The sequence below is a fragment of the Parasteatoda tepidariorum genome, chromosome 4 (assembly GCF_982258835.1).
Source record: "Parasteatoda tepidariorum strain Cologne lab strain chromosome 4, Ptep-v5.0, whole genome shotgun sequence".
NCBI classification, from domain to species: Eukaryota; Metazoa; Arthropoda; class Arachnida; order Araneae; family Theridiidae; genus Parasteatoda; species Parasteatoda tepidariorum.
The window spans coordinates 28323134-28343364 of NC_141758.1; the positions used below are offsets into that span (position 1 = coordinate 28323134).

The following is a 20231-nucleotide window of genomic DNA, read 5'->3' on the forward strand; positions in this document are numbered from 1 at the left end:
ATTTTAGTGTTTAAAGTAGTTTTTCATTTATACAAATTGGAAATTAAAGAAATTTTTTTAAAATTTACTAGTTTTAACTTAGCTAAAAGTATACTTTTTCTTAATGTTTACCATGAATGTTGATTATGCAATTAAAAACAAATTGCAAAGGTTCTTTAAAAAAACTGCAGTTTGAAGACTGCGGTGATTTGGCCCATAGCACTACAGAATTTTTGAAGTCGAAGAACTACAAAATTACTGCAGTTTGTAAACTGCAGTAATTTTGCAGTAGTATCAACTGCAAAATTACTGCAGTAATTTTGAAGTCAAACTGCAAAATTACTGCAGTAATTTTGAAGTTGATACTACTGCAAAATTACTGCAGTTTACAAACTGCAGTAATTTTGTAGTTCTTCGACTTCAAAAATTCTGTAGTGCTATGAGCCAAATCACCGCAGTCTTCAAACTGCAGTTTTTCTTTAAATTTACTGCAGTTTATTTTTAGCTGGGTTTCTCCGGAAATTAAAGCAAATGCGGGTTAGTTCTATCAAAAAGTCCCCGACGAAGGCATATTTTTCCCAATATGTTGATCCAGGAGTTCCCTTGTCTTCTGGATTGGAATCAAAATTACAAGGCTACTGAGTTGAACACTAGTAATTGTAAACCCGAAAATTAGGTTGACTGTTCAACAACGGTTATAAAATAAAAATAGTAACTTCTATATGTTAAAATTTCATTGAATTCATACTTCAAGGCTTAGCTGATTTCGAAATTTAGTATTCAAATTACGCGAACATACATTTTATTCACAGAATTACCACAAGAAAACTCGATTCTCTACAGAATTTACACAACTTACCTATGAGAACGTGCAAGATGCTACACAAGAGTGAGGGAGATTTCCGTATTGTGATCTGTGGTGGAATAATTGCCGTGTCTCGGCAACTTACGCTCAGCGGCCAGTGAAAAGCTAAAAGAAACGTCACAGAACGGTACCAACTCGAAAGTTATAATTCGTAGGCAATAGGCAAACATCTACATGTTTTTTTTTCTTTTTTAAAAATGCTAGTTTAAAATCTATTTGGCACCTTGGCGATTATAATTTGCGCTACCTACCTCTGTGGGCACGACAGAAAGAGTGCAAAATTACTCCAATATTTCTAATATTTTGCGAATTGCGATCATTGAAATCTGCTTTACAGATCAGCTATTCATTGATGGCAACAAAATAAAATTATTTCATCACTGATCTGATTATTTTGTCGAAGTAATGCGAGAAAAGAACTATGTATTTATGTTGATGTTAAATGTTCGTTTCTTCACACAAAAACAGAGACCAGAAATTTTAGTTAAACTTTATAAATACTTCTGACTTTCTGCTTTTTACAAAAATGATAAAACAAACATTTTCACTACGCCGGCTCAATATCCATATCCAGTAGATCTGTCTTGAAGTCGGCTGGTCTCACTTTCATTTCTACGAATTTTAATGGCTCTGTCATGCCTTTCCAAGTGCGCCACACAATACCTTCACTGTTCTTCTCTGAAAGATTTTTGTATAAACCGTTGAGATTAGAATCTGCACAATCTGCGTACCACCATCCACCTTTATGCTCATTTGCGCACAGTCGAGTGCTGTTATCATTGTCTCGATCGATGGTTGAAAACTGCTGATTACCATGAGCCCGAGCTAGTGAGTCACCTAAAATGAAAATTCAAAACACATTTAATATAAGAGCAGTTAACATGCTATCAGTAAGGGATTCAATTATTTCCTCCCAGCATCCAATGTGGAAACTAACCCGTAAAAGCTAAGCTTATTTATAAAAAGTGGATAATTTCTAGTTTCACTGCTCCATATTTTCAAAAAATATATTTCACTCAATACATTTTATAACATTCAAAGCTCCATTTCTGAAAAAAAAAATTTCGCGAACTCTCACTTACAAAAAGAAGAGTATATGCTATCTATTATCAGAGATGGCAACATGCTCCAGATGTGGGATGAAATTTTCTGGTAGTATCAAAAATTATGTTTTATTATATGGTTTAGTAAATTCGGTTTATTGAATTTTTACCTACCACTATTTGTATATAATATAATGTCTTATGACAAAGGCTACTTTCAAAGAACCAAACAGCTCCGGACACGCCAAAATAATTTAAAAACGGTAAATAACCCGAAAAGAAATTTTGCAAATATTTGACTATTTTTGCTTGCTTTTAAAAGGGTAGAGCATGCATAAGTACTGTAACGCGGTGAATTATATAAGCCTACAAATTATTTAGAAATAGTGGTGCATAAAAATCTACTAAATTGAATTTATTAAGCCAAGAATCACAATTGATAAACTACCACTTTAAAATATATTTTACTCTCTGGAGCAAGTTGGCATCTCTGTACTTTGTTACAATAATGGGGAAATTACCAAGGGTAATCCTCGACTCGGAGGTATCCACTCCTAGCTATTTACCTAAAGTTTTACTTGAAGTCTCACTACTACTTCAGATCTACTAAGGCCACTTCAGTGAAAGGATCAAAAGGGTGATCCCGGACCCAGAAGTGACCAACACCCCAAATTAGAGCTTTTTCATGCGATTAGATTAAATGTAGATTTGATCTGACCACTGCCTCTGCAATTCACCGCCAATATCCAATACCATACCCTCCAACTTATGAGGATTTTGAAAATAATTCTTTCTAGTGGTAGCAAACCAAAGAAGAAATTTTTAAAGCAAATGGATCTCTCATAAAACTTTTATCAGAACTTAAGAATCTAGCCATATGGCCTGCACTTTTATAAGTAATAGTGGACAAGTTACGCTAAAATTAATTTTTTTTAAATATTAAGACATTAATTTTACTACCGTCTGAAAAAAAGATTTCTGAAACTACGGAAATTCCGTAGCAGCTGGAGGGTATGTCCAATACCAACGACATTATTCCAGGTGCCCACGGGCACAATCACAGATGAAAGTGTGGAGTGTCCGTACTCTAGTACGGTGTACCTGTCCTTCGCGGACAGGTACACCGTACTAGAGTTCAGTTCAAGAATTTCGAGATGAACTTTTAAATATTTAGTATAATTAACAGAAAATATGAAAACTAATATGAGAAAACATAGTTCTGTTCCCTTTTTTTTGTTGAATATTTTGTAGTTCTCGAGCAATTGCACACCCACGCATATTGCCGGAGTTGAAATTATGGGCTACTAAATTCATAGATTTTCGATCCCTTTTTTTAACTTATGACTTACACGCGACATAACTTAATTGAAAATTGGCGTATTGCATAAGCTTTTAAATTATTCAGCAGTAGTGGTGAGTAAAAACCCAATAAATCGAATTTATAAAATCGCAAATCATACATTAAAAGACTACCACTCGAAAATATTCATTCGCTGTCCGGAGCAAGTTGGCGTCCTCTTTATTTAAGCATACACTTAGCTACCAGAAGAAGAAATTTTTCCTAAAAAAAAAAACCTTGCAAGCTACCAAACATCTTTACTTTACCGTTTTTTAAGATATTTTGCGGATCCGAAGCAGTTGATATCTCAGCCCACACCTATTAGAAATATTCAAGAAAATTAATCCTTTTATTAAACTGTTTGCTCACATTTGCCATATGGATTACACATTGACAAACGTCTAAAAGTTATTTAGAAATGTATCCCAACACCAAAAAGTTTCTAAAAACTTTTAAAGTTTATAAATATATCTTTTACAAATAAAGTGGTAAAAAAATAATTCTAAAATTTTTATTTACGCAACCTTGAAGATCGAATTTTCGTCGCATTTATTCAACAGCTTGATTTTGCCTAATTTGGGTGTGGGGATATCAAATCTGAATTTAGTTTTATTCCGAAAACCACTGTAAAGACGTAGGATTCTACATACAATCAAGACCAGTTAGCCTCTCAAGCTTATTTATCTCTATTGCTATAAATGCACAAAACACAAGCAGAAAAACTGTAATATGGCAAAAATACAACAATACTATCAATATTACCACTATTTTATACTCTCTCGGCTCTAGACTCTTCGTCCCTTCAAGAAGAAAAACAAACAAGATTAAAAAAAACGTTTCAAAATTTAGCATAATTAACAGAAAACATGAAAACTAATATGAGGGACTGTTCCCCCTTTTTTTTTGTTGGTTGAATATTTTGTAGTTCTCTAGCAACTGCACGCCCACGCATATAGCCGGAGTTGAAATTATGGGCTGCTAGATTGTCGATTACATTTGCTAAATTATTCAGAGATTCCAACTGCTCCGGACATGCCAAAATAACTATTAAAAAAAACGGTAAATAACTACAAAGTAAATTTTGCAAGTATTTGCGATATTTTTGAAAGCTAACAAGTCTTAAAAACATTTGTAATATTAATTTTTTATTTCTCTATGGATGTTGTGAGAAGCTAGTTTTGGGGGGTTGGTAGCTAAGTATTACGTAATACAGATTATAAAAGTATGATTTTTGTTGACTTGAATGCATTCTTCACACACTGAAAATAAAATAACTATCTTCTTTATTGTTTGATTTGGGAACTTGTAATGCCCACAATTTGCTTAACTTGAAGTTGTCCAATGTGCGATTACTTACCAGCATCTCCACTGAAGTCATAGATGTGAAGCTTGTAGAACTGACTCTCGTTGTCTATCCAAAACTGATCGTAGAATGCATAGCGGGAATTATTTTGGTGATCACTCAAATCAATGCGAAGATAATACTTCTTTTGATTAGTTAGTGCATAGATATTGTCGTTGCCTAAAAAGGAAACAATAATAAATAAATTAATAAATGCAGTTATTTCAACAACAACAACAACAAAAATTTCCACGAAATTATGGATGTTTTTTATTAAATTGTTCCACCCTCACAAGACTTCGTCGCAACACTTTACTATGCTGTCTTAGATAGCATTGCTAAAGATTGCATGGTTTTTGCACATTAACTCCCAGTTTTACTGCTCACTGACTATTAATCACATATATGATTACTTGCGATTCATTTATGAGCGATAGCGAAAGAAGAACTAACTCCCTGTATCCTGGAAAATTGAATTAGAATTCTAAATATAATTTGTTTGCACAGCAGTTTGTTCTTATATTTACTTCAAAATGTAATTACATCAATAATATCTGTGATAAGACATGAGCCAAAATATGAAAAAGTGATGATCAATACAAAGCAGTGATCAATCAAAAAAGTTTAAATCTAACAAAAGTCTTGTGGCGCCAGGCATGGTGCGTAGGCGCCAAAAGAATCAACGGGATTACAAACACACGATTGGAACTTCCCCCAGTATTTAAGAAGCTTCGAACTTTACTCAGTCTCTATCCCACACCGTCCTACTTTATTTTATGTTTCTGTTTTAGCTTCTTATGTTTCAGTTGTAGCTTGTTATGTTTCAGTTGTTAATAAATGTTTAGTTGATTTTTGTCATAGTTGTCTTCAACTTAATATGAGAGGGTTCCTCCCCCTCAGTCTCTCTAATTTCTTTCAGTCTATAACAAGGATGGGCAAACTATGGCCGACGGGCTAACTGTGGCCTGCCAGAAGGTTTTATCCGGCCCTCGGATAGAATTTTAACTTGCCAATTCATTTTCTTGTCTACTTTGTTTACAGTTATTTTTGTTATTTCTATTTTAACAAAGTACTGATGACCTTTTATTTACTCTATTTTTGTTCTACAAAACAAATTGATGAAAATAGCTAGCTCAGAAAGCTTCAATTGGTAAAACGTTGAAAGCAGAAGTTCTTTATAGAGCAGCAGTAGTTTGGCGCCCTCTGAAGCAGTTGTTTCTAAGTATGTCAAATTATGAGTTTCACTAATCATTACCAAAAGCTAGTTTCCCAAGTTTAATTCTATGCCCAGAAAGAGAGTGCTATGTTTGCTTCATTTTATATATGTAAACAAGTGTTTTCAACTATGAACCTTAGAAAAAATCATTTCAGAAGCAAACTAACAGACAAACATTTGGCCTCGTGCCTTAAAATAAATACATCTCACTTGGAACCACAATATAAAGAACTTTTAAAAATGAAATCCCATTTTCATTCATCTCATTAAATATTTAAATTAAAACTTGTATATCGTTTTTTTTTATTTTAGATGTTTTTACTTGGCCCACCAAACTTTTTTCTCTTAATTTTTGCTCTCGACCAAAAACGTTTGCCCACCCCTGGTCTATATATATATAAAAATGAATGTCTGTCTTTTTATAGACTCCTAAACCATACAATCTCGAGCGATGAAATTTGGCATACTGGTAGTTTAAAGCACGGGAAAAGTCGCTGTTGACATTAGAACCTTTCGAGCGGAATGAACGTAAAACGAATAGAATTTTCTTTTTGGTTTAGAACAAGATTGATAAAAATTAAATTACAGACGATTCCGATCTTTTATTACACGTTTTAAAGATCACATCAGTGTTGCTTTCAAGCTTATAACTTTTTTTTTTAAAAAAAAGGGTTAATTTCACGTTCTTTAATATTAAACTTTTTTTTGCTCGTTATGTCAAATTAACTCGATGATCAACGTGAACGTGAGAGTATAAACAGAGTATGTCACTAGATTAGTATTCCTGAATTTATCTGAAACCATGTTTATATTTCTTTTGTAGTTACACTTTTAAAACGTGCTTAAATAAACTGAGTAATTTAAAATGACAGTAATTGGGTATAATATGAAAAAAACACAACTACTTCGATTTAGTAGGAACAACATATGACGCAATGCTAAACGAATGGAATTTAGTTGTTGTTTATTTAGTTATTGTTATTAGTAGTTGTTGTTATTTGTTTTAGTTGTTGTTGTTTATTTAGTTTCAATAACTTTTCTTTATAATGCAATAAAATCTGCGAGCAGCTATTTAAACGATCGAACACTTCGTTTGTTTATTTGTGGCTTGAAGTTAGGCTCGCAGAAAATGCCGTTCATGGGTTAAATTTAGTAGGAACAACACAACCTGTGACGTAGGCTATATTATACCCAATTGAAGAAAAATTATGTACAGTTAAGACAAATTAATGGAGAACTAGTACTAATCCTCTTAGGAGAAATAACACAACGCCAATTTATTATTAACGATTATGATGCTTGATTAATTTTGGTAATACATCAAGCATCATTATCGTTACTAACTTAATTTTTAAAAAAAGCTACGTACATTTATGGAGAAATGTTGCAAATTTATTTATAGCAGAAGCGTGGAAAGTTTCCAAGATATTTTTGACGTCAATGTTTACAGATTGATGGTGATAGGTACCAATTGAAATTTAAAAAAAAAATATGTAAATAAACTAAATGCGAAGTTAATAAAAAAAAATGGCCCAAATTTGTTCAGGAGAAACATAAAAATCGCAATGCTATTAATGACGCTAATTATGTCTGGTTAATTTTGCACTAATAAGTATTAATTGGAATAAAAAATATATAATCTCTTTGATGAAAACCAAAGTAAATGGAGTGACGAGTAAAAAAATTACAAAACTATTATTAATTCCATTTATGCCTAATTAATCTTGGTTATAAGTCTATACTGAGTACTGTCACTAATTAAAATTTTAAGGAAAAAAGTCAAGTATTCAATGATTTATAAAGCAAAATTAATTTAGGAAAAGCTAATTCATTCTAGAAAAACGTGAAAGGTCCTGACGAAATTATTGACGCCAATGATCTTCTTTATTTAAATAAAATGGGCACCTGGGCTGCGAAGCGCCCCCATCCCATTCATCATTAAATTACATACAGTAAGGTAAAATACATTGATTTGGCAAACATTGTGGTAGCCATAAAAATGACGCCAATGACGCTTAATTAATTTTGATAATAGACTGGAATTAACGCATTAACTACTGGTATTAAGGTATTTTGAACAGTTTTAACATGCATCGAGCATAGTAATCTAGGTACAATGCATTATGTTAGCATATTTGACACCTATTAATATTGCATCAATAGTTGAAAGTTACAGATACTGCTGAATATTGTCCCTTTCGAAACAAAGTACAGTTGAAAGTCGTTTGATTGTGTACAATTTTGACAATCATGGTTTGGCAATCATGATTTGGCATCAAGCAACAGTATACCAGCCTGTTTAGAAAGTAATGGCAATCGTTTCTCAATGCTGGACAAATTGCCCCCAGGGCCTGATTATCGCCTAGGCCCAATAGGCAAGGGCCTCAAAAATTTCTAGAAATTTAGTTAATAAAAGGTGGGCTAGCTTTGTATTGGTTTAAGTATTAAATAAAAAACAGTGTTACAACAAACAGTATTAAATAAAAATCAGTGACTTGAAGCAAAAATCCCTGATTTCAATTGTTTGTGGACACCAAACTATTTTTATTTTGATATAACATTGTTTTGTTGTTTTATATGTTGCTTTAATTTATAGATACATAAAATTTATCTAAGAAAAATAATCTTCAATTGTGTGCTCTTAAAATTTCTCAAAATGTTTCTCTTGAATCACGCAGTTCAATAGATTATTTTTCAATTATTAGGACTACTCTTCAGTAATTTAATTTCAAAATATCTTGTAAGGGGCCCGGATAATTTGGTGGGCCTTGGGCCTGAATTTGTCTTGATCGGTCCGTGATTGCCCCCATCCTCTTGTGGTCACGAAATTCTGGACCTTTAGCCACTGAGACCCCCAGGCGTACAATGAGCTGCCACGGAAATATAAAAAAATTACAAAACAATTATGAAACTACAATAAGATGATTTTGATTGCTATCCTGACAAGAACATTTATTTATTTTTCAATAGGTATGTACGTTTCATACAATATTTACTTGATCTAAGCATTTTATTTAACTTTTAATGTATTGCAACTTTCTACTAAATGCAGAATTTGTATAAAATATTTACTTACCTAGCCAAAAATCTCGTCTAAGATCACCAAATCCACTCTTGTATAAGTGCCAACGTTTTAAGAAAAAGTCTGATGGTCTCTTAAAATTCCCTCTCCTTTGAATGACCTAATAATTGCAACATTGTGTGATTAAAAATTCTTCAATTTAAATCTATGAATTATGATTTATTGAAACATTTCTTTCAATATTTCACTTTATTGAAATAGATACTAAAGGGGTATTAGTTACAATACTGAAGCATTTTTTTAAATCAACACAATTTTTTATACAGCATTAATTTTTTTTATTTGTTTTAATTTTTTATTTAGTGTATCATTTACAAATTAATGACAATCATAATTTTTAATTCTTTATACCGGAGTATGATAGTTGCAAAAAATTGTTCACATATAATCCATAAATAATTTTTCAAAAAAAAATGTTCAAAAATTCAAAATTTTTAAAAAATTTTGTTTTTAGTTTTTTAATGTAATTTAAAAATAAGGCATTTAATTATTAATTTTTTTGTTGTTTTGTTTAAAATAAAAATGTATATTTTTCGAATTTAACTTCAGGATTTTTCGTAACGCAAATTTAACTAAAATTTGTAGTTATGGTTTGATTTTTGAAAATATGTAGTTGATTTTCTTTTTAATTTTTGCTTTAGTTATCTTAGAGTTTTAGTTGATCCAGTTTTCCTCTTCGTTTCTTCTTTTCATGGATAAGAAAAGGTATTAATGAATTATTTTGTTGCTTAGACATCATTAGTGCGAACGCAAAAATTGGTATTGGTCTGTCGTGCATTTCGCGCTCGGGAAGACTCGAGCTCTAAGCAATTACATATATCTCAAGCTTGGGTGAAATTGGATTAAAATTCTTTGAGTTCGGCCGTGATAGCCTGATTGGTAGGGTGTTGGACTCCTGTTAGTGAGAACGGAAGTTTAAATCCAGTCGACCGAAGAATTCCTGAGTGTTAACCCTTTCGCGCCGACTGTCACAAATACGTGACAGCATAATACCGTATCAACCAGGGTAAAATGATAAAATTGGTAATCAAAGCAATTCTTTAGCAACTTATTTGTGGGCGGAGTTATAATTGTTGGATTTATTTAATTCACCATCACTTTGTTCGAAATAAAACTATTTAGTTATACTTTGAATTAACATTGATTGTGTATATGATTCAACTAACAGTAACTAAAATAAAAGCAAAGTAAGTCTGTCAAATTAAAAACGACTACATTTAAGTTACCGTTTTTTATTTACTTACATCCTGATCCTGATTTTGTACGAATGCTTTTCTGAATCACCCGTCCCCAAGGGGTTAAATCTGATGGGGTCACAAAGTCCTCCAAGTTCCCATATTTTTTTAAAAAATCAATACTTTTGAGGGTACAGATTTAGGAGTTCACTTGTCTCATGGATTGGGTCCAAAAATTACAAGAATATGGAGTTGAACATTGGTAATCATAAACCTAAATTTGGGTCTGCTGTTCAATGAAGGTAGAGAAGACTTCTAAAAGTGCGTTCGAACTTATCTCTAATCCTTTCGTGTCACATATTTTTACAATTCAATGTGTAATGATCGCTCCGTGTTTTCTGAAAAAGAGTCATTACATTTCATTAATTACTGTAAAGATATACTTACTGTCCATCCTCCACCATTCGTTTCCATGTCACAAAACACAGTGATGCTTCCAGACATGATGCGATTTCGAGGCCAAATTTCATAGACGCCACTTCTATTCTGTCCACACTGCATTACTTCGTCACAATCCATGGGCTTAGGTGGACAACTGCAGTCCGTTCCTCCCTCTAATAACAACAAACACAAATGGGTGACAAAATAATACGAAAACTTCCATGCTAACTGTACGTAAGCAATCTTTCTTTTAGTAGGAAAATGATTTGGAATATTGTTTTTACATAGCAAAACTGTTGGAACTCCCTAAGAGATCCTGTTTTATTTTTTTTTTAATAAATGGGATATTCATTGGGTCAGTACTTTCTAGCTCTTATACCAGCAATTTTAAAATCATGCAACAGTATTGGGACGTTTATACAAGAATGCCTTAAGAGTTATAGTGGCAGTAAAAAAAACAATTAATAATTTTTAAAAATGGTATCATTTATCTCATGCAACGTTTGGATCGATCGAAACGGGGAAAACAAGTTAACTACTTCCTTCTCGCTCCCGTCAAGATGACGGGAAGAAATTTCGCCCTCTATTTCTCGTACCCGTGATATTTCTGGCCTTGTGTGTTCAAAATTAACATGACGAAAAGATCTATTTCTCATGCCCAGAATCATATTTATTTCTCAATCTGCACAATAGATGTCAGTGCCAGACAGTTATTAATGTATTTATAGATTGTTTATTTGATACTAGATGTCAGCCCCCATCAAACACGTAAGCTAAAAATGTACCCAAAAATTACATTTGAATTCATATATGGTATATACTCTTAGTTTTACATAATTTTATTAAATAAAAAAATGAGCACTTTTATGACCGTTTTCTTCAAAATTATGTGACCATTAAGGGGTTAAAAACTTCTATCTAGGTTTAATATCAGCAATAATTAAATCACCATATAGGATTGCAGTATTTACATAAGAATGCTTTTAGAATTACAGTGATTTTAAAAAAAGAAAATTTCTGTGCTCACTTTGGTCGATACAAATTTCAAAAGGACTTCATTTCTAAAAGCATCAATCATCATACTCTTAATTGAAAGAATGCCACAGGCGACTAACAATGTAGAGAGTGGTGATTAGTAAATAGCAAAATTCTATTAAACATGATTAAAATTAGCCAATTTTCCTTGCCTATTTCTTACAGTTTACTATTGAAAGTGTTGTTGTTGTTTCTATTGCCAGCTTTCCATTGCAGCACGCCTGCTTGGAAAAAGAAGCGAATTTAAGGCAGAATTGCGTTTCCTGTTTTCAGTGGCGCCATCTTCATCTCAACAAATAGCATGTCCGTTAATTAGATTGAAGCAGGCGTGATTGTGAAACAACTTTCGGAAAACAATCAGGTCATTTGTTAACCAGACAATAAAAAAACTCAAGTGTAACATGTGAATATACTAAAGCCTTACTTTCAAGGAGAAGGAAACGTCAACGTGTTGCGTGTGGAAAGAAATTTTATCAAATGAGACGAGGAAATTCCTCATCTTAAATTAGAATTTGAAGACTATGAATTATTAGAAATTAAGCAAAATACACAGCACAAAACAATTAAAGGATATTGAGGTTGTAGGTTGATCTTTTACCAGGAGAATAGTTTGAATAATAAATATATTATCGACAGACTCAGGAGGCTATATGAGATAAAAATGACATTTGTTTGTCAGAAAAAATGCTTTTTATTAAGTATTTGGGTATCAAAAGACAAAAAAGCAATTTGTGCAAATGAGAAAAACAAATAAAAAAGGTGTTTCCTTAAAAGAAAATCGTTTTTGGTAGGAGGTATAGTTTCCAAGGACAGTCAGCAACGTTGAACGCTTTTAAGGAATCGAGTCAATGAGGTTATTACTGAGAGGCTTTATAGTTCTTAGAGAATTTGTGGGGGTGGTTGGCGTCTAGCAATTCATCTGTCTAGAATGTCTCAAACATGCTCGATTGGGTTAATGTTCTGAGAATACTCTGGCCATTCCATTCGTATAATTCCTTTCTCCAAAGGGAAATCATCCACCAAGTTAGCATGATGTGGCCTGCAATTGACGTCCATAAACATGAAGTCGTCTCCAATTGCCGCAGCGTAAGGAATTACAATAGGTCTCAGGATCTCATCCCTATATCGGTGACCGGCCAGAGTCTCATTTCGAATGATATGGAGAGAGGTGCGCCCATCAATGGAGATGCCAGCATAGACCATACCACCAAATCTTACACTTTCGAGCACGAACCCGGGATTGTTTCTAGTTCTACGTTCCCCGAGATGAAAATATGCTTATTATCAGGATAAACAGAAAGAATGTACTAGTCGGGGGAAAAAAGAATATTGCGCCATTCATTTCTCCGCCAGTTCACATGTTCTGTTGCCCAGTCCTAGCTAGCGTGACGGTGCCTTTAACGTGACAGATACTATATGTCGACGAGCATACAAACCTACAACATAAAGGTGGTTTCAGACAGTGTGTGCCGAAATTGTGGTGCCAGTAACTGAGAGAAAGTCCAGAAGAGGGGCATTCACTTTTCGGTGTTTCCGAGCAGCTAGCGTTAAGTTACTGCCTTCATTGGACGTTGTTACATGTCTACACCCTTGACCTTATCTTCGACATGCATTTCTTGTCACCAAAAAACGGTTCCACATCATGGAAATCACAGTTTGTAAAATTCCAATGGCTTCTGCTCTCTGCTTGTGCTTAGCCCCCCTCTAACCAGCCAAAAACTCTCCAAACTTCTAATTCGGTTAAATGACTTCGTTGAGACGTCACATTCATCAAAATAGTTTGGTTACCAGTTTTATCTTTTTTTACCCTGATTATCGACACCCTGAGAATGCATATATGACTCGCTCGTCTCGAAGAGGTTAAATGAATTCACCAACTCAAAATTTTCCCCACTACTTTATCTTAAAGAGTTGATAGAGAAAGTACCTACCGCCATTTATACATATTTCAGTCTTGGACTTAACCAGAGGTTCCTGGCAGATTCCATTAAGTAAAAAAGCCCGAAGGTTTACTGTTCGTAACAAATTTTGGAACTTTCAGACCATTGCGTTTATTTTTTGGTTTAAAAAACGCACCATATGATTTCAGTTGACTTAAGGCAAATATATTAAAAGAGTGTGAAGAGTATGCAGTGCCTTATTTGGATGATGTGGCCATAATCCCCCATACGAACATTTAAAGCCCTTGGAGCATTTCCACATTTCAGACTTTTTCCGCAAAATGAGTGCTACTATGTTGCACTTAAAATTGTCAAAATGCCAATTTGTCCAAGCTTATTGAAAGTAACTTGGAGATTTAGTTGGGAAAAGCCAAAACATTCTTGGGGAACTAAAGGTCCAAGCCATAAAAGAATTCCCAATACCAAGATTTCAAGTCAAAATTGTTTTGAGATTACCTAAATATTATCGAACATTTATTCCAAACTTTGCTATAATTGCAGTTCCGCTTACAAACTTACTCAAGGGCGGAAATCATAAAGCAAATGTTGACTGGCATAGTTTTTGCCAAAATGCATTACAAGATTAAAGAAAGACTCTATGACAATCCTGTTTCAGATAGCCCGGACTATACAAAGCCTTTCTAGTCCGTGGGCCAAACTCATTTATCGTTCAAGTTCGTTCCGATACTTTGGGGGCAATTTTTTCTTTTGACAAAACGATTCAGAATGTTTTAGTATTTTTAATTTTATAAAGTTCTCCAAATATTATTTGGTCATAAATTAATAACAATCGATTTTATGACGCACTCTTTTTCTGTATGCTTTCGTACTCTCATCCAGTGAAATCGTCGAATTATTTTTCCTCCGCCAAGCTAACCAATCACGCATTGTCTCCTCACAGTCGCTTACAGCAATGTTTGTAAGCAAATCGTTGGTTGCATTGATGATAATTTTCTCGATTTCATTTTAATCCTTTGAATTTTTTTTAAAATTTAAATAAAGGTCTCTTTTTAGAGCCAACTATATATTGATAACGCTTCATTTTCCCGCTTTACTGTTAAATATTTGATTTTTATTCCGAAATTCGAATTGTGCAGGCGGTCGCATTGCAATACCTCTCTGACCTAATCAAAAATTCGTCTCCGATTTTAAGATACAAAAATATATACTTTGGTTAAAAATGAGAAGGAATTATTTGTCCTATTTTAATTTTAATAATATTTGCTGAGTTACAAATTTAAAGGGGATATTTATCTATAGATCCCACCGAAGAAATGAAAGTATTGTAGTTATGTTGATGAAATGTTAAAAAAAAAAAAATTTAAAACAATTTTCATTACTTTATGAAGATAAAATATTAGTTCCAAAATGTTTAAAAAATCTACATATTAACGTTAATGATCCATTATTCTTAAAAAAAATATTATTTTTGTTTCACTAACAAAGGTGCTATGGTAAGTATTGTTTCAAAAGATGGTTGTTTTGATGGCTTATTTATCCAATATCTGTGATATTAAACATTTTTGTAGAGTCAAGCGCACATCTTATATCGCTAGCATTTTAATTCTACTTAAATATTACTTCTTTTTAAACTCTGAATGGCGTATAAATTGAAAATTTTTTATTAAGATGTGCTTACTCGGAAAAAAGAAAACAAAGCTTTTTATGATTTTTTTTTTTTTGCTCTTACAAAAAAGCTATAAAAAATACTCCTCTTAAATAAATACTACTCTTAAGCTATAAAAAAACTGTTAACTAATCTAAACTAAAAATAAATCATGAAATTTAAGGAAATTTATGTATGTTTTCTCTGTAGGGTCAGCAACAAGAAATTTGACAATTTTGAATTTAATCATTGAATATTTTTTTTTGAATTGAATTTGAAAACAATAGTGTAGATTCAAAACATGATTTAAACATTTAACTTCAGATATTGGTTTAAAAAATGTGTTTAATCAATTTTCCAACTGGCACTATTTCGAAAAATAGTTAAAGAATGTCTCTACACTTAAATGTAAATAAATTATTGAATATCAAACCATAATGAAATTTCCAAATATATTAATGTCTGGAATTATACTCTCTTGCTAAATAAAAATATATTCAACAATACCTGTCTAAGGTTTTTTGGAACTCTCTGTATTTGTCTTTTGCTACACTTGCAAAAACTATTTGAAATAACACTTGAAAACATGTTTTTTCAATTAAAGCTATGAATTCTACATTCTAAATATATTTTCTCTAAATCAATATTATTATTTTCAAAATTAATGTTGTACCAAAACATTAAAATTTTAAATAATAAAAAACCAAACTTTGTTAAATTGTTCAAATAAATTATGTATCAAGATAGTTCATTGCGTAAAATATCCGGTTTTTATATAGTAAAGAAAGTTTTAAAGCTTCAGTAAAAGACAGTGTACCAAGCAACAAATTAAAAAAAAAAATCAATTCAAATTTATTGAAAATTTTACACAAATGAAATTTTTTATTTTTATGTCAAACTGAATTTCAAAATATTCATTTGTATAAAATGGTTTTTTAGCTTACTAAAATAAGTATCGTTTTAAAAAATAAGGGAGAAATATCTCCAGATTTTTGAAGAAAATCAGATTATTTTCTGAAGGGTAGCAGTTCTTAAAAAGTTGATGCAAATTTAAATTTTCAAATAGTGGATGGAGGAAAGATTTATATATTCTATAGAATTCAAGTTTTAAGTATTTTTACAAAAATAATATAAAAAAAACCTGAAAAATAATCGCAGATGCAGTATTATAACCCTTCATATTACAACTATAACTGTCATAGTCTATGTTTTACCTTTTAATAGTGAATTATCAAATAATCATGATTTAAAATGAAAAAAAAAAGATTTTAAGATCTTGAAGTAACTATAATTGTATAAAAATTTTGAAGTACATACTTATAAAAAACTGTTAAGTGTTTTAGCGCAAAAGAAGCGTGAACGAACGGGAAGCTATCGTAACATGCAGACAACTGCTTTTGTTCTGATTGGTCCATTCATTTCCAAGTGACGTCAAATTACGCTTCTCTTCGGATATTCTAGGGCAAAATACTGAATTCGTGAAAACCAAATAGTTCCTCATTGCTTTGATAACTTTCAATTAATGGCCAGTCAGATTTTGGAGAACTTTATGAATTTATGTTTCTCAGCCAAGATTGTGTTCGATTTTGGTAGAATAAAATTGCCCCTCAAATGTCGGAACGAAAATTAGTTTAGAGCTACTTTTGAGACTTCGGCCCACGGACTATTCATCATTCAGTGTGATTCTTCGAATCTTGTGATAAGTGTTGTAATGTCACAAATGATAGAAAACGAAGATCATACTATCATGCACCTGAGTAAACAATTTTCACCTAGAGATCAAAAATATAGTAGTACGATGCTGCAATTATTTTTACAGTGAAAAAATTAATATGTCACCTTGAATAAAAATGTTTCCTTGAATATTATCTATAATATGTGATAATATCCATTAGTGTGGCTAGTGAAAAAATGCTGAAACAAATCCTAGACTTTGAAGATGGGCATTAATTGTACAATCATTCAGTTATGAGAGTGTCCAACGCAAAGGAGAACAAAGACAGAATGCTGATAGTTTGAGTCGTTATCCCTTAAAACTGATCAAAACATAAATACCTTCATAAGATATCTCAGAAATAAATATTTTAAGGAAATTAAAATTATTTCTCTGTAATTTTTAAATTAGCAGCATTTGCGTAATAGTTTTAAAATTTTGGATTTTACGTGTGTTTTTAGTTTTCCCAGACCCAAAATAGTAGGGAAAGATACATTGAATTGCAAAATTTAAGGTACCAATTTTCCTGATAGAACTGGTTCTTATTTCAATGGATAGCCAATTAAGGAAATTATCTTGGGAAATAATTTTTTTTCCTTTTAAAAAAGTTTTTTCATGAGGGAAGGACGACTGTAAGAAACTAGTCACTGGATGGCGTAGCAAACGTTTTTTTATGTTGGTCTTTTTTCTGAAGAGTAGAGCCGAGAGAGAATAAAATGGTAGTAATATTGATTGTATTGTTGTAGTATTTGTGATACATTATAGGTTTTCTGTTTGTGTTTTGTGCATTTATAGCAATAGAAATAAATAATTTTGAGATGCTAACTGGTCGTGATTGTATGTAGAATTCCTACGTCTTTACAGTGGCTTTCGGAATAAAACTAAATTCAGATTTGAAATCCCAACACCCAAATTAGGCAAAATCAAGCTGTTGAATAAATGCAACGAAAATTTGATTCCCAAGATTACATAAATAAAAATTATAGAATTATTTTACTACCACTTTGTTTATAAAAAATATATTAATGAAATTTTGAAGTTACGAAATTAATGTCAATCATGTGTATCATACTACATACACAGAGATGCCAACTTGCTCCGGACAGCAAATATATATTTTGAAGTAGAGATGGGCAAAACTGCTACTTTTCAGTCACTGTTACTTCTGCTACTGGGATCCAAAAGTAACAGTGACAAATAGCAGTGACTGTTATTATTTCGATACAGAACTAATCGATATTTTATATCGATTAATCGTTTTAATTTATCAAAACTTAATATAAATTAATCGATTACATGTTTTAATAAATAATCGATATAATTAATTTTTAATGAATTTAATCGATATAATATTTCTACTGTATAATTAATCGATATAATTAGTTTTTAGTAAAATTGGTCTATATCCTCAATTTTTAATGTAGTCTATTAAAATAATTAATCTTTATACTGAGTAGTCATTTTTATGGAAAGAGATGATTTTGAATAAACAATGTATATCGTAGTACGCAATATAGTAGTATGATTTTTAATAACTAATATGGGACTTTATTTAATTTTTGTAAAATGTTAAAATAACAAAATCAAAGTTTTTATCCCAGATAAGATATTAAATAAAAACTCATAATTCTTCTCGTTACTAATATTATGATATTACAGTGAAAATCTAATCTCAAAATTTTTGTAGTTGAGTTATTGGCATTTGCAAACGATGAATGATGACAATATTTTATACTATAGAATACTGATTTCTTCATTAAATGTACAGTAAAATGCAAACTTAATCGCAAGTAAATTTTTAGTAATGTTGTCAAACAAAAAATATCACAGTATTAATGAAATTCTTCATAGCTTTTCAAAATTTTATGAAAATTTTTTCTCCTTTATAAAAGAAAAGAATGCATGGTATGAAAACAAAAATTTATTTAATTTTGTATTTATGATGAGGAATTTAGATATTTCCATAATTCTGCGTTTATTATATCCTTGGCTGGTAGCATTAATTTCGTACACCAGGATCTGTTATAAGAGCCAACAGATGGCGCCACTAAACATTTTCTTTTAAATTTTGCTGTTTGGAAAGGGAAAAAAACACTTTGTTTTAATTTTTTTAATGGATATAAAAAATTTATCTGCTTTATGCAATTATTATTCATATTTCTTTCAGTAAATTACAATTAATCAGTATTTTCGTCAGGCATGCATAGATGTGTGATTAAGAATCAACGAGTAATATTTGAACTCTAGAGTATTATAGAGGAATGCCCTATAGAGGAATGCCCTTAAATTTACTTAGTTGTATTCAAAGAGGTTAGTCTTATTTTTTGATTTGACATTTATTGATAGCGGTCTTTATCCTCTTCACGATTTTTTTACAGTTCTTAAATTAAACAAAAATTAAGATAAAAAGAAAATGTCATCAGTCTTTCTCTCCCAGTTGAATTACAATAATTTAAATGAAAACAAAATATGTTATGATCAAAATTACCTAGAAATTTACTAACTTCTCACATCTATTGGCAGAATTTTGGAAATTATATTTAATTTTAAACAAACTTTTTTTCCCAATAAAGAGTTTCTTAAACCTGACATTTTATAATTTATTTTTAAAAATTCATAAAATTATTTATAAAAAAAATATTGAAATTTGAATTTTATATATACATCTGATAACGACTTGTATTATGTAGCTTGAAAAAATTTAATAGATAATATTAGCCGCAAAATTATGATAGGTATAAATCTGCAAATAAATATTTAAAATTAACACATTCGTTCGCGTGGCATCGAACCTGAGACCCCCTACTCACAAGCGCGGAATTATACCCACTATACACTTTATTTCTCAATGAGTAGTTGCTTACAAAAGATTAAAAAGCTAATACATGCTTTTAAATAATAATAGATATTTTTTTTTTAAATCTGTACTCATAAATCGTCACTGATATGTAGTAACTTGTACTAACTTTTCGATTAAAGGCGGGGGGGGGGGAGATAAAATTTTTCTTTCTTTTCTTACCTTAAGATATAAATAAAAATGTTTGCAGTGTCTGAAAACCTGATGTAAAAAATCCAAATCTTAAAACATATCAGTTTCTTCGAATATATATCATATCAACATATATCGAACATACTTTGCTAATTTTGCGTTTTTATGAGCTGCATAATTGATATTTATGACAAAAAAATCTGTTCAATTTAAAGAAGAAAAATCAATAAAAATTTTATTTTGTTTTAAATTTCATGTATGAATATAAACTATTTGAATATATACGAATATATAATATATTCGAATTATATCTTATTTAAATATATAATATTGTATTAAGATTATTTTGAAGATTTTATTCTTATCAAACAATTTATCTAATGGTAAATTATAAAAATTATCAAAATAAAAATAGAAATCATGGCTTTTTTTTATTTCTTTTTTTTTTTTCAAACTGAAATAGAG

General features: G+C 31.2%; 1 protein-coding gene across 2 annotated transcripts in view; it reads right to left on the reverse strand.

Moving 5' to 3' along the window:
• Nucleotides 1-1322: 1322 nt before the first annotated feature.
• LOC107454610 (techylectin-5A) overlaps nucleotides 1323-20231 on the reverse strand; it is a 24282-nt gene continuing 5373 nt past the window's right edge. For both annotated transcript variants that reach the window (XM_016071856.4, XM_016071854.4), the window contains exons 3-6: nucleotides 10489-10655; nucleotides 8861-8966; nucleotides 4584-4748; nucleotides 1323-1681 (exon numbers count right to left, since the gene is read on the reverse strand). In XM_016071856.4, coding sequence (XP_015927342.3) covers nucleotides 1392-1681; nucleotides 4584-4748; nucleotides 8861-8966; nucleotides 10489-10655 — 728 coding nt within the window. In that variant the 3' untranslated portion in view covers nucleotides 1323-1391. The remainder of the gene's footprint in view (nucleotides 1682-4583; nucleotides 4749-8860; nucleotides 8967-10488; nucleotides 10656-20231) is intronic.